At 44.3% G+C, this 12,058-nt stretch overlaps 1 protein-coding gene across 2 annotated transcripts in view; it reads left to right on the forward strand.

The window, feature by feature from the left end:
• KCNQ3 (potassium voltage-gated channel subfamily Q member 3) overlaps positions 1-11,429 on the forward strand; it is a 168,803-nt gene extending 157,374 nt beyond the window's left edge. For both annotated transcript variants that reach the window (XM_083144862.1, XM_083144863.1), the window contains 3 exons: positions 2,311-2,424; positions 3,224-3,302; positions 5,257-11,429. In XM_083144862.1, coding sequence (XP_083000988.1) covers positions 2,311-2,424; positions 3,224-3,302; positions 5,257-5,985 — 922 coding nt within the window. In that variant the 3' untranslated portion in view covers positions 5,986-11,429. The remainder of the gene's footprint in view (positions 1-2,310; positions 2,425-3,223; positions 3,303-5,256) is intronic.
• Positions 11,430-12,058: the final 629 nt, after the last annotated feature.

The raw sequence follows: 12,058 nt of genomic DNA on the forward strand, positions 1-12,058 counted from the left end.
ACAGCAGTGCCTAAGTCGACCCCAAAAAAATCAACACACACACACGGTACACAAGGTCGACATTAAAGTGGTGGATATATGAAAAGGTTGACTCTTTTTAGGTTTTTGGGATGTCAATCTTGTTGTACATGGTTCCCCAATTAGTGTACAGTCTTGTCGCCTCATGTGGCTCACTTTCAGGCACGGTTCCTGACTCCGCTTTACCGTTCCCAGTCATAGTCCACGTGATTGGTGACAGAAGTTAATAAAATTAGGAAAAAATCATGTCAATTATATGCTGTGCTGACTATTATCATGTCAACCTTTTCCCATGTCGGCCAATGGCATGTCCACCAATAGTGCTCAACCTATTGACTGCCAACTTTATGACTGATGACCTACAGTTCGGATACCCTCTAACATAGCCCAAAGAAGGTTAAAGGTCAGATGTATCAAGCCTTTAAAAAGTGATAAGTGGAGAGTGATAAACCAGCCAATCAGCTCCTTACTGTCAATCAGCTCCCAGCCTGTTACACGACAGTTAAGAGCTGATAGGCCGGTTGTTTATCATTCTCCTTTTTTATCACTTTTTGAAGCTTGATACATCTGGCCCTTAGTCACGTCGATTTCTGCCCCGATGGAGTAAATAACCGGATGTCATAGCCCAGGGGTGAAGAGAGGATGGGGACTGTGTGCAGACTTTTTGTGGGCCCCCTCCTCACTGTGGTGCCATACACTCTGCACGTGGAGCGACTTGTTGCCATTCGCATGTGCTGGAGTCACACTGGGCATGAGCCACGATAGTCTTGCAACGATGGTCACAGAGAGGATTGATTGACAGGGGCTGTTTGTGGGTGGTAACAGCGGAGTGGCGTCTCCGACACCGGTATGTTGCAACCATATTGGGGGCATGCCATGTCTTGTGACTGCAATCCCATATGAGGATAAATGGCTCAGACTTCTTACCTCCGACAGCACCGCTGCTGCCTATTCATGGGGAAAATTCAAAAACTCATAAAATGCCCCTCCTTTGGTCCTGTGCTATCTCTCCACTTGGTTCCATACAGTAAATGTCTGTCAGCACTCTGATTGGTGGATAGCTCCAGCCATCCACCAATCAGCATGATGACAGTCATTCCCTATCTGACTGTATGTTGGGATACAAGTAATAAATGGCAACTCTGATTGGTGGATAGATCCAGCCTTCCACCAATCAGCATGCTGCCAGGGAGATTTGGAAGCTCTCAAGATGTCACTTGGATATGCTTCCTTATTCCTCTAGTGTAAGCGAGGAGCGCCTCTACTCCTTATTCCTCTAGTGTAAGCGAGGAGGGTCTCTACTCCTTATTCCTCTAGTGTAAGCGAGGAGCGCCTCTACTCCTTATTCCTCTAGTGTAAGCGAGGAGGGCCTCTACTCCTTATTCCTCTAGTGTAAGCGAGGAGCGCCTCTACTCCTTATTCCTCTAGTGTAAGCGAGGAGCGCCACTACTTATTCCTCTAGTGTAAGCGAGGAGCACCTCTACTCCTTATTCCTCTAGTGTAAGCGAGGAGGGCCTCTACTCCTTATTCCTCTAGTGTAAGCGAGGCGCGCCTCTACTCCTTATTCCTCTAGTGTAAGCGAGGCGCGCCTCTACTCCTTATTCCTCTAGTGTAAGCGAGGAGCGCCTCTACTCCTTATTCCTCTAGTGTAAGCGAGGAGGGCCTCTACTCCTTATTCCTCTAGTGTAAGCGAGGAGCGCCTCTACTCCTTATTCCTCTAGTGTAAGCGAGGAGCGCCTCTACTCCTTATTCCTCTAGTGTAAGCGAGGAGGGCCTCTACTCCTTATTCCTCTAGTGTAAGCGAGGAGGGCCTCTACTCCTTATTCCTCTAGTGTAAGCGAGGAGGGCCTCTACTCCTTATTCCTCTAGTGTAAGCGAGGAGCGCCTCTACTCCTTATTCCTCTAGTGTAAGCGAGGAGCGCCTCCACTCCTTATTCCTCTAGTGTAAGCGAGGAGCGCCTCTACTCCTTATTCCTCTAGTGTAAGCGAGGAGCGCCTCTACTGTTCCGGGCAGGAGACCTTGTCCGAGACATGGCCTGTTTGGGAAACCTTTATTGAGGTGCTGAGAGAGACTTTACTAGAGCATTTAAATGTTTTGCTAAAATATGTAGACTTTATGAAGAATTCTTCTGTAAGAGAAAGGGAAACGCAGAACAGACCACCAGAATTGAAGTAATAGCTTCTCCACCTGTCTAGCAATGACAGGGATTTCCTCTAGAATAACCAACTTACTTATTTGGATCCACAAAACCGCTGTTTATTACAGATTATTCTTTCTCTCTTCCTTCCCAGAATAGATATGATTTTCGCTCCAGGTCCTCTTTCTACTCCAAAACATAAGAAGCCCCAAAAAGGGATGGGAAGTCTTGGGGGAGGATGCGGCTTTCCATCCCAGCAATCTCCAAGGTGACGCATACACTAAACAACACGGAAACGCCTCAATCCCTTTTATCCTGCTATTTCTGTAAATCCTTGCATGACTTTTATTACATTGCCTTATTTAGAAATAACCATAAATACAAGATTCGTACTCACTGTTGTATGCACACTGGTGATGGTGGAGCTTGAGCTAATTGAGGTCTATACAGCTCACCAGCTTGTAAGTGGATGATGCTTCCAGTGAGTGGTGCAGGGTTGTTGGAACAGCCTCAGGTAGACGTCATGTCTCTCCGGAGCTAAGAGGAAGACTTGTGTCTCCATCTTGTCACTTCTCTCAGTACTAAAGTAAGGATCGCCAAGATGGCTGCTGTCACATGGTGCAGGAGTACAACAGATTGGGAGGACAGACCTCCTGGGTCCTAGTGCCCAGCAAATATGTGCAGTATAGAGAAAGTGCAGGTCTGCAATGCTTTCTGAGTTTATTTTGTTGAACCCTTAATGAATAAAGATGCCCCAATGTTTGAAAGAGGCAGTTTACAACGTAATCTCGCCTTTCAGTTTCTATTTTGATGTCTTTTAACTGTGTTAACAACTTAGCCAGAGGCAAAACTCATTCAGTGCCACAGTTATCACAAAAAATAAATGGTGAATCAGGCCCAATATTTGTTATTTTTTGTTATTTACATTCTTGGACCTTTTTGTATTGGTTTCTTCACAAAGATGTCTCTGAAGGCCAAGGAGCGCAAACACATAGAGGATGACTATTAGTGGAACGGAACTGATAGAAAAATAACAGCAAGATGTAACTTGTTCTTTGTCTTTCCAGGCATGATCCATACGGGTCCAAAGCTTCAGATTTCGAAGACCAAAGTATGATGGGAAAGTTTGTAAAAGTGGAAAGACAGGTACAGTATTTGCTCACATCCGGAACCATATACTGTACATGGGATGCTCTATAGTAATGCCTGAGGCGTGTGTGGAATTTGTCAAAAAAATTGGGTAAAAAAATGTAGCCTTGTCCCCAATTTTCCCAACAGTGGTCTACTAGTGATCTTAACTAGACAAGCTCTATCCACTCTCACATTTGTTATATAAATTCAAATAAAAACTGTTGTTTAAAAAAAGATGATACTTCCTATATAAGGTAACATTACAGGTCATTAGGATGAATAAAAAATTTTGCGTGGCAATTTTTTCTATTTTGTACAATTCACTTGGCACTCAAAGGGTTAAACAAAGTTGCTTACTGTGAGGCCTATTTTGAGTTGGGAACAATGCAAAAAAAAAAGCGCGTACTGTAACTTTGCACCTGGACAAACCATACTGCAATGCAAGGTAATACCCCTTTCACATTGTACTTGTTAAACGGTATATTGCCGTTTTTTCCCAATTCTAAACGTTTAAGGCTGCAGTGGGAAAGTGCCAGAGTTGATTTACCGGTTAAAGATAACTGGTATTTCAAAACGTTTAAAAAGCAGAGTCCTACACTGCTTGTAAACGGTATTTAGTAAAAACAACAGATTACAGACCTGTGATAGGCTGTCCCCTGCGTTCTGCCTTTAAACGTGTTCAGGGGATTAAACGGGTTGACTGATGTGAATGGTACTTAAACGGTATTTAAAACGGTAATCTACTGCAATGTGAAGGCTCAGACCCGTTCTAAATACCGTTTAAAAATACCGGTTTTTAAAACGTTTAGGCAGTGTGAAAGCGATATAATACATTTATTATTAATATTATTATTATTATTATTATTATTTTATTATGTCATGCAGGATAAATACTGATTTCTTTTGTATGTAGCCACAAACGCTGGACAGACCATTAGCATGTTTGAACGCCCAGCGTTTCATGGGCGTTCCCATGAGAACGCATGCTAATGGGCGGTTGACGCAAGTGCGGGGACGGCCAGTTGACATCACCGTATGCCAGCGGCCCGCCCACTTCCTGCCGAATGTCTATGCAGATTTAAGTTTACCTGAGAGTAACCTTAGATGTGCGTGAGCATTCCACATCATTGGTCGGCTACCATCGAATGATGTGGTTGTGCCCCCGCAGCCTGCGAATGGATGTTTATGTTAAAGCCTGTGCATATGAACGTGGCCTGTGAGGGGGTGGGGGGAGCGTACTGGCATTAGCAGGATAATGTCTGGTGGACTCGCAAGGTTGGAGATGGCCGAATTTGGGCGGACGATGACATCATGTGACGTCGGTTCCCCATCCCAATCAGGCATCGACATGCCTGTCTGTGCAGGGGTACCCATGCCCATAAAAATGCTGGGCGTTTCCCGGCTCCAGCCCCCTGCCCCCCACCCATTCCTCCCACTATTACCACATCTACTTCATTGCCATGGTCTAGTGTGGTGAGAGATTGATGTGCCGGAGGTGACCAGAAATACCTGAAAGCCTAGGGGTCCGGCTATGGTTAAGGCGGCCCAAGGTACCCCTGCCAGTAGTCACTGTGACTGCGCCTTGGATGGAAATGTAAATACAGTGCGACTATCCACGTGGCTGATTGCTATTAATTGCGGTTATGCAGAAAATACAGACTACTGTATCTCTAAGATTTGACGTGCCACATTCCCACCAACTCCCTCCTTGACTGCACCATCCTGGATCTTCCATAGGGGGAGATGCAGAAAACTTTCCAAAGCGGAAAGGTTTTGGTGTTGCCCAAATCAACCAATCAACATCTACCTATAATTTTATAGAATGTTCTTGATATGGGCATTTTCTCCACATATTGATAGTAAATCTAATGCTTCTGTCCTACAATACAAAACCGTTTTCAGCTTGACTTACCAACAGTTCCACTTTGCGTTGATAGCTTGCATAACTCTTCCATACTGTTTGCCACAGGTCCAAGACATGGAGAAGAAATTGGACTTTCTGGTAGACATGCATATGCAACACATGGACCAGCTGCAGGTCCAGGTCACCGAGTACTACCCACTCCGGGAGTCCACGGCAGAAGAGAAGGAAGACGAGAGCAGGTATTCTGAAGTCGGGAGAGTCATTTATAATTACACAGAGTCTTGCTCCCATGCTAATCCCTACAATTTGCACCAAGTTTCTTTCGAAAAAATGGATGACTATGATTTCTTCGAGAACTACCCTGTAGAATTTCCTTCACCCATGCCTTTTAACGGTGAGAACTGTTCCAGGAGGTCAACGTCTTCTCCAGCTAATTACACGGAAAGGCCAACAGTTTTGCCTATCCAGACTTTAATAGACACGCGAGTCAACTTTCGGCATGATGGAGAGACGGCCAACCCTTATGAGGAAAGGAACTCCCCGATACACAGAAGAAGCTGTACGAGAGACAGTGACACCCCGCTGTCCCTTCTTTCCGTCAACCACGACGAACTCCAAAGGTCCTTGAGCGGTTTCAGTATTTCCCAAGAGAAAGAAGACTTTAATTTTGGACCAAATGGGTCAACGTGGATGAAAGAGAAACGTTACTTAGCAGAGGGTGAAACGGATACTGACACGGACCCTTTCACACCTAGTGGCCCTATGACCTTGTCTTCAACGGGGGATGCTATTTCGGATTCATCATGGACACCTTCTAAACCTGTTTGCAACTAGGGGGCGAGGGAGTTACCTTTTCTTACATTGTACTAATTCTTTGTATAAGTCACTATACACTTTCCAAAGTTGAAGAGATGAAAACACTGATGACGGCGATGACATAGGCTGCATGTTTAACTTTCTAGTGATGACATCACATGATTATTTTTTTTCCCTCTCACTTTGGGTTGCTTACCACCACAATGCGACAGCATTTAGATTCCAGCATGGCTTGCATGCATTTACATAATATAAATGTTAAAACAAAGAATTCTATCTATTGACATGGCACATCATTATCCTATGGGCGGATCTATGCAGAAGAAAGTTCGGTTGTGATAATTTCATCTTTCTTCATAATCGTAAGATTTTTATTTTTTATTAAGATGCGGTGTTTCGTAATACTTGACATTTTATCTTATTGCTATTAATATTATTATTCAAAGGGGTATTTGACATGCAGATAACTTACAATCATAGACTTGTACACGGCCTCCTATAGTAGTTGCTGAATTCGTTTTTTTATCTTCCTTCTGTGCTCTTCAGCCAGGTATTCGTAGTATGCAGCAGTGTTCCATTGCTTTGGAAGGTCACTGGGTCGACCAAATTAAGGTGGCCATACATTGGGGGGACCACTGAAGGTCGACAGGCCTTAGAACGACACCGGGAAAAAGTCGACATTCCTACGGGCAACAGGGTCAAAAGCATTAGGTCGACATTGGGAAGGTCGACACTGACAGTCGTAAGGTCAACATGGGGTTTTCACGCTTTTTGTCCTAAATTTCGATATACAGATGGAGCCGGCCTCTTCCATCCGGGGACTGCCGGTCAGATCGCCAGCCGCCGGAAGGGGACGCCCGCGCATCCCCTTCTCACGGAGCTGCCCCGGGTCCCTACTTCCTCGCCGCTGGTCCCCGACACGGTCCCTCACCTCCCCGACCCCCCAACCCTGGCCTTCTCCCTGAAGCGGAGACGGGCAGGGTTTGCGTCCCCCGCCGCACGGTAACTGGGACGCGCTTGTCCGTATCGATGCACCGCATCTCCGGTCACCATGCCTTCTCCCTCCACACCCAAGTGGATGGTAAGGCATGAGATACCGCCTGTCGGCACATGTCGGCTCAAAAAACCCCCCATGAAAAACCCATGTCGACCTTTCCAAAGTCGACCTAATACTTGTGTCGATTTTCGGACCCTGTTGACCTTAGGCATGTTGACCTTTTTCCTGTGTCAACCAAAGGACTGTTGACCTCCAGTGGTCGATCGCATGTGGACCTTAATAGTGTCAACCTAACGATCGTATACTGTGATGGTGGTGGTGGGGGGGGGGGGGAACCAACAGTGTCCAGTGGTATTAGGGGGGGCTAGAGAAATGTACTGTAGCAAGGTAAATAAATGAATTCAAGGAAGATTACAGTAGGGTAACCTATGTACAGTATATGTTGCCAATTTAAAGTTATCGGAATGTGGAACAATATTAATATTTTATATTATTAATATTGGTTAATATTAATATTGATTGGATCTGTATATATAATTCCATATACCAAAAAAACAACAACTTGACAACATATTCATATATATACGTATATATGTATTTCCTTTAGCCAGTTGATTGGTTACTAATCCGTTTCAAATTATTTTTAGATATGCAAAGCAAAAGTTTAATTAATGTTCTAAGAAACAGATATTTTCAGTGTGGTCTGAAGTTTACATATCTTTTTGTTAAAAGGGGGAACTATTACTTTTTTTATGCTGTTAAAATATAACAAACTTCATTATGAAAAATGTACAAGATTTGGGCACAGATGTATACTGTATGGACTGTTTTGGTGCGATCCTTGGATACAATGTGCTGTACCACCTTACAACCTGCAGATGTCGCTATTACTGTGATAGTTTCAGCTGATATGCAGTAACTGCGCCAACTATGGGTTATAATGATGTACTACTACACTAACAAAGATAATGTTTACAGAAATCATGTATAATCCCACAACAGGTTTCACAGCCTGCATTATTTCAGCTGCTGTGGGATTATTGTAGAACTACAAGTCACATCATGCTTTGCTTGCATATAGCTACGGAGAAACTAAAGGCTTTGTGATCATTTTATCATTTGAATGAACAAAGAGAATCTCGCAACATACAATATTTTCATTAGCTTTTGTTCCATCTATATTATGGGCAAATGGATCGCGAAGAATGAAACCACATTGTTTTTAAGGGACATCCGGCCGACAAGAATAGAATTTCTACAAGTGTTGCCCTGTGGATTGATGGAAAAGTTGCAGAAGTTTGTTAACCGAATGAGATTGATTGTTCCGGTGCATGTAATATAGGGCCAGATCTATTGAACTAAGCTTTAAAAAGTAGAAAGAGATAAAGTACCAGCCAATCAGCCCCTAACTGCCACGCTACAGGACGTGTCTGAAAAATGCCAGTTAGGAGGCAGTTGGCTGTTTCTCTCCGCTTTTTCACTTTTTGATGCTTAGTACCACTGGCTCTAAGATTGGGGTATTATGATTACTCTTCAGAAGACTATTAAGAGTCTGCATTTGTTCCATATTTATTACACAACAGTATGTCTCATTTTCAAAATGATGTGCTCAACGGGTCAAAGATCTTTCTATACACAAAAGCACTTGCTGTACAGTGTTTGTATCATGCATGATAGGCCAAGCCACATCTTGCCTTGTATGAAAAGGCAGCCAAGCACTGAAGCTGCTACCCACTAGAGCAGCAGTTCCCAACCTTTTCTCTCTCTCCCACACCCCTTGATTAGGATTTTAATTTATAAATAACCCCCTCCTCTCACTTTAAAATACCCACAGTACTTAAAAGTGGAGTGAAAGTTAGCGGTATATGTGTCCTTATATTAAGGAGTAGCGGAGGAGTTGTGTGCGGCCAGGAATCGAGTGCCTCTGTGTCTGGCCGCTGGCTTTGTACTGTCTCCGGTAGCGGAGGAGTTGTGTGCGGTCAGGAATTGGGTGCCTCTGTGTCTGGCCGCTGGCTGTGTGCCGTCTCCAGGGTTCCGGCTAACGCCTGTAGGATCAATGCCGCTGCTTCCTCCACGTGTGTCAGCATGCCTGTGGGAAGTGCAGGTAGCTCCCAGTGGATTGCTGGTCGGGGCAAAAGCACAAGGAGAAGCTGATGATGCTGCAGACAGTAACGGAAGTACCCTCAACCGGTCTGCAGTGTCCCCTCAGCGGTACTAGTACCCCAGGTTGGGAACCACCGCAATAGGCGACAGGCAAACAATGCAATGTCAAAGATTTCCCTTGAGTTCCCAGACAAATTATACGGTGCATATATGCTGTGCAATCTGGCAAGCTGGTATGAAACAAAGGATACGCAGTGCCTAGGTCGACCTGCACAAGGTTGACATTGAGCTGTATGTAGGGGCGACATGAAGATGTGTCGGATGACTCTGTGGGAGCGTCCGTAGTATGTACACGCTTGACAATTTGAACAATTTGTCGTTTGGATCCATCAGAATTGGGCAAATAGTTCATATAATGTGCAACCAACTTAGCAGCCAGAGCATGTACGGCAGGCATGTCCAAACTGTGGCAAGGCATGATGGGACTTGTAGTTTCACAACAGCTGGAGGGCCATAGTTTGGACATGCCTGATGTACAGTGTGTGTACAGAGGATTTCCCCAAAGGGCTTCGCTAACTCTATCTCTGTATAGTGGTCCCACCGCATGGAGAGCACCTGTGAACGGCGGACATCTTATTGGAGCCTCTTTGGCTTTGACAGTTGGTACTTGCCAGCAAATGATCAGTTTCATAAAAACGCATTTGCCTTATTTCTTTAAGAAAAAACTATAAGGGCCTGTTAACAAAAATGTCATGAATTTTGGATGCATGAAAACCAGATTAATTTTGCAGGGGTCGGATCCAAAACGCAAGGAAGACAAACGCACCAAACGTGTGAAATGTATTTGTCCCATTTGCTTTGTGTGTTTAATAAACATACATAAAAGGGAAATGATGTTTCGACACTCGGGGCCTCATTCAGTCCCGATCGCACGGCTGCCAATTATCAATACACTGCGCATGTGTACGGCCCTTTCATCTTGCGATGAAGTCCTGCTACTTTTTCTATCTGCACGCCGTTCACAATTTGATTGACAGGAAGTAGGCATCTGGGGGGTGGTAACCTGGATTTTTAGTGGGTGTGGCTAGAAAAACAGGTGGAGAAAATGCAGGCAACTGAATGTTCTAATTGGTTTTCCTGGTCACCATCACACACACACACACACACACACACACACACTACTACATTGATGCCATGCACATCTACCTTCCCTGAACTCTCTACTTCCCTGTATATCATGTCTCCAGCTTCTTTCTTCCACCTTCTTCTCCACCTGTAAGTCTTCACTGCTACTTAATTCTCAATATATCCAAAACAGAGTTCCGTTTCGGCTCCAGACCTATTGTATGGAACGCCCAACCGCCACCTGACACTAGACTCTCCCAATCACGAGTACTTCAAGTCCTTTCAGAAAACTCAACTGCTGAATAGATCTTCTCCCCATCTATTGTAATCTATTGTAGGGTACACACCAAAACGATTTGGCCTCAGTTTCCCCAATTTGGATGCAATCCCGACCGATTGTATGTAAATTAGCATGTTTTGCCATGTTTTAGATCCGATTCCGATCCGATGCGCGTCCCCGCTGGTCGTTTGGAGATCCTACCTGCTGTAGTCAGGATCTGTAAAAGATCCTTTCAACTGGCTACAGATCGTGTTCGGATCATGATGGGATCGTATGCAGATCATGTGCTCCAACAGATCATACGATGGTCCCACGATCTGCTCCCGACCATGATCGTTCTGGTGTGTATCTAGCAAAACAATATTCCCTCTCGTGTTCAACCAGCCCCAGGTCATGTCCACTCCAAGTCCAACTACCATCTACTGTTTCAGCATGCCCTCTCCCTCAGAATTGAGGCCTCTCCTGAGCAAGGTTATTTCTCCACTGTGGGACATGTCTGCACCTCCTACATTAACTTACTCCATACTTTACGGGCAATATCAGTTATGTGCTGTGCTATTGGTAGCAATGGCACCATTTTTTTGCCCCTGATGTCCCCCAAATTTGCATTCATCTCATTAATATGTAGCAGTGGGACATTTGAGGGTGGTAAGCACTGTCTTTTGGGGTTGTGTCATTAGCTAATCAATGGCTTTGGTGCCATCACCTTTACTTGAGACATAACAGAACCCAAGATCTTTTGTGTCCGGTTGGGCCTATTGAGGAACAAAAGAGTACATCAAAATGCAACTCAGTCCAGTGGACAACACTGTAACTATAATTGGGCAACACTGCTAGCTCTCCATTGGGCGATGTGTTATATACTTTTACTTGTATTCTTTCGCTGCAAACTTGATATGGTTTTCATGCGCTGAGATACCGGACAACTCTCTATAGTGGCTTGTTCTACAATATACTGCGATGTTAAAGAACATTACAATGAGTTTATTTATGTTTCTCATACATGTGCCAGTGATGGGCAACCAAGCGTCCCACCAAGCCTTCATCTGCAGGTCATCTAAGGTCAGAAGTCAGTATCGCTGACCCCAAGTTCTGTGTCAGGGGATGCAGACAATTAAATTTAAACTAATTGAGATTTCTGATTTCTTCATGAAATAATTAGTCAGATTGGGTTGCTATAGCCTGTATCACTTTTATATCAAATGTAGGCTATACATCTGTGATACATTTCCCGGATCCGATCAAAACCGCTGATTTGCCAATCAATACCACTGATTGATGGGCATTGATGATCAGTGATCCATCAGGAAATCAAAAAAATTCTGTATGGTAAGAATCCTTGATTTGACCATTTTGATACATTTTTTGTTGTTGAGTATAGTCAATTTGGGGGGAAAAAATCTCCGGACCAGGGTGGGGGTAGGGATTGGGAAATATAAGATATAGATGTTTGGCCTGCATTAGTTTTATTCTACTTACTGTATTTACAAAGGCAATGTGGACCTTTGGAAGGTTAAAAGGCCACAGATATTACACAGGAAGTGGATCGTGTTGCCCATCACCGGTGGGTGCCATTTTGAACTAAA

The sequence above is a fragment of the Crinia signifera genome, chromosome 5, assembly GCF_055691185.1.
Source record: "Crinia signifera chromosome 5, ASM5569118v1, whole genome shotgun sequence".
Classification (NCBI taxonomy): Eukaryota; Metazoa; Chordata; class Amphibia; order Anura; family Myobatrachidae; genus Crinia; species Crinia signifera.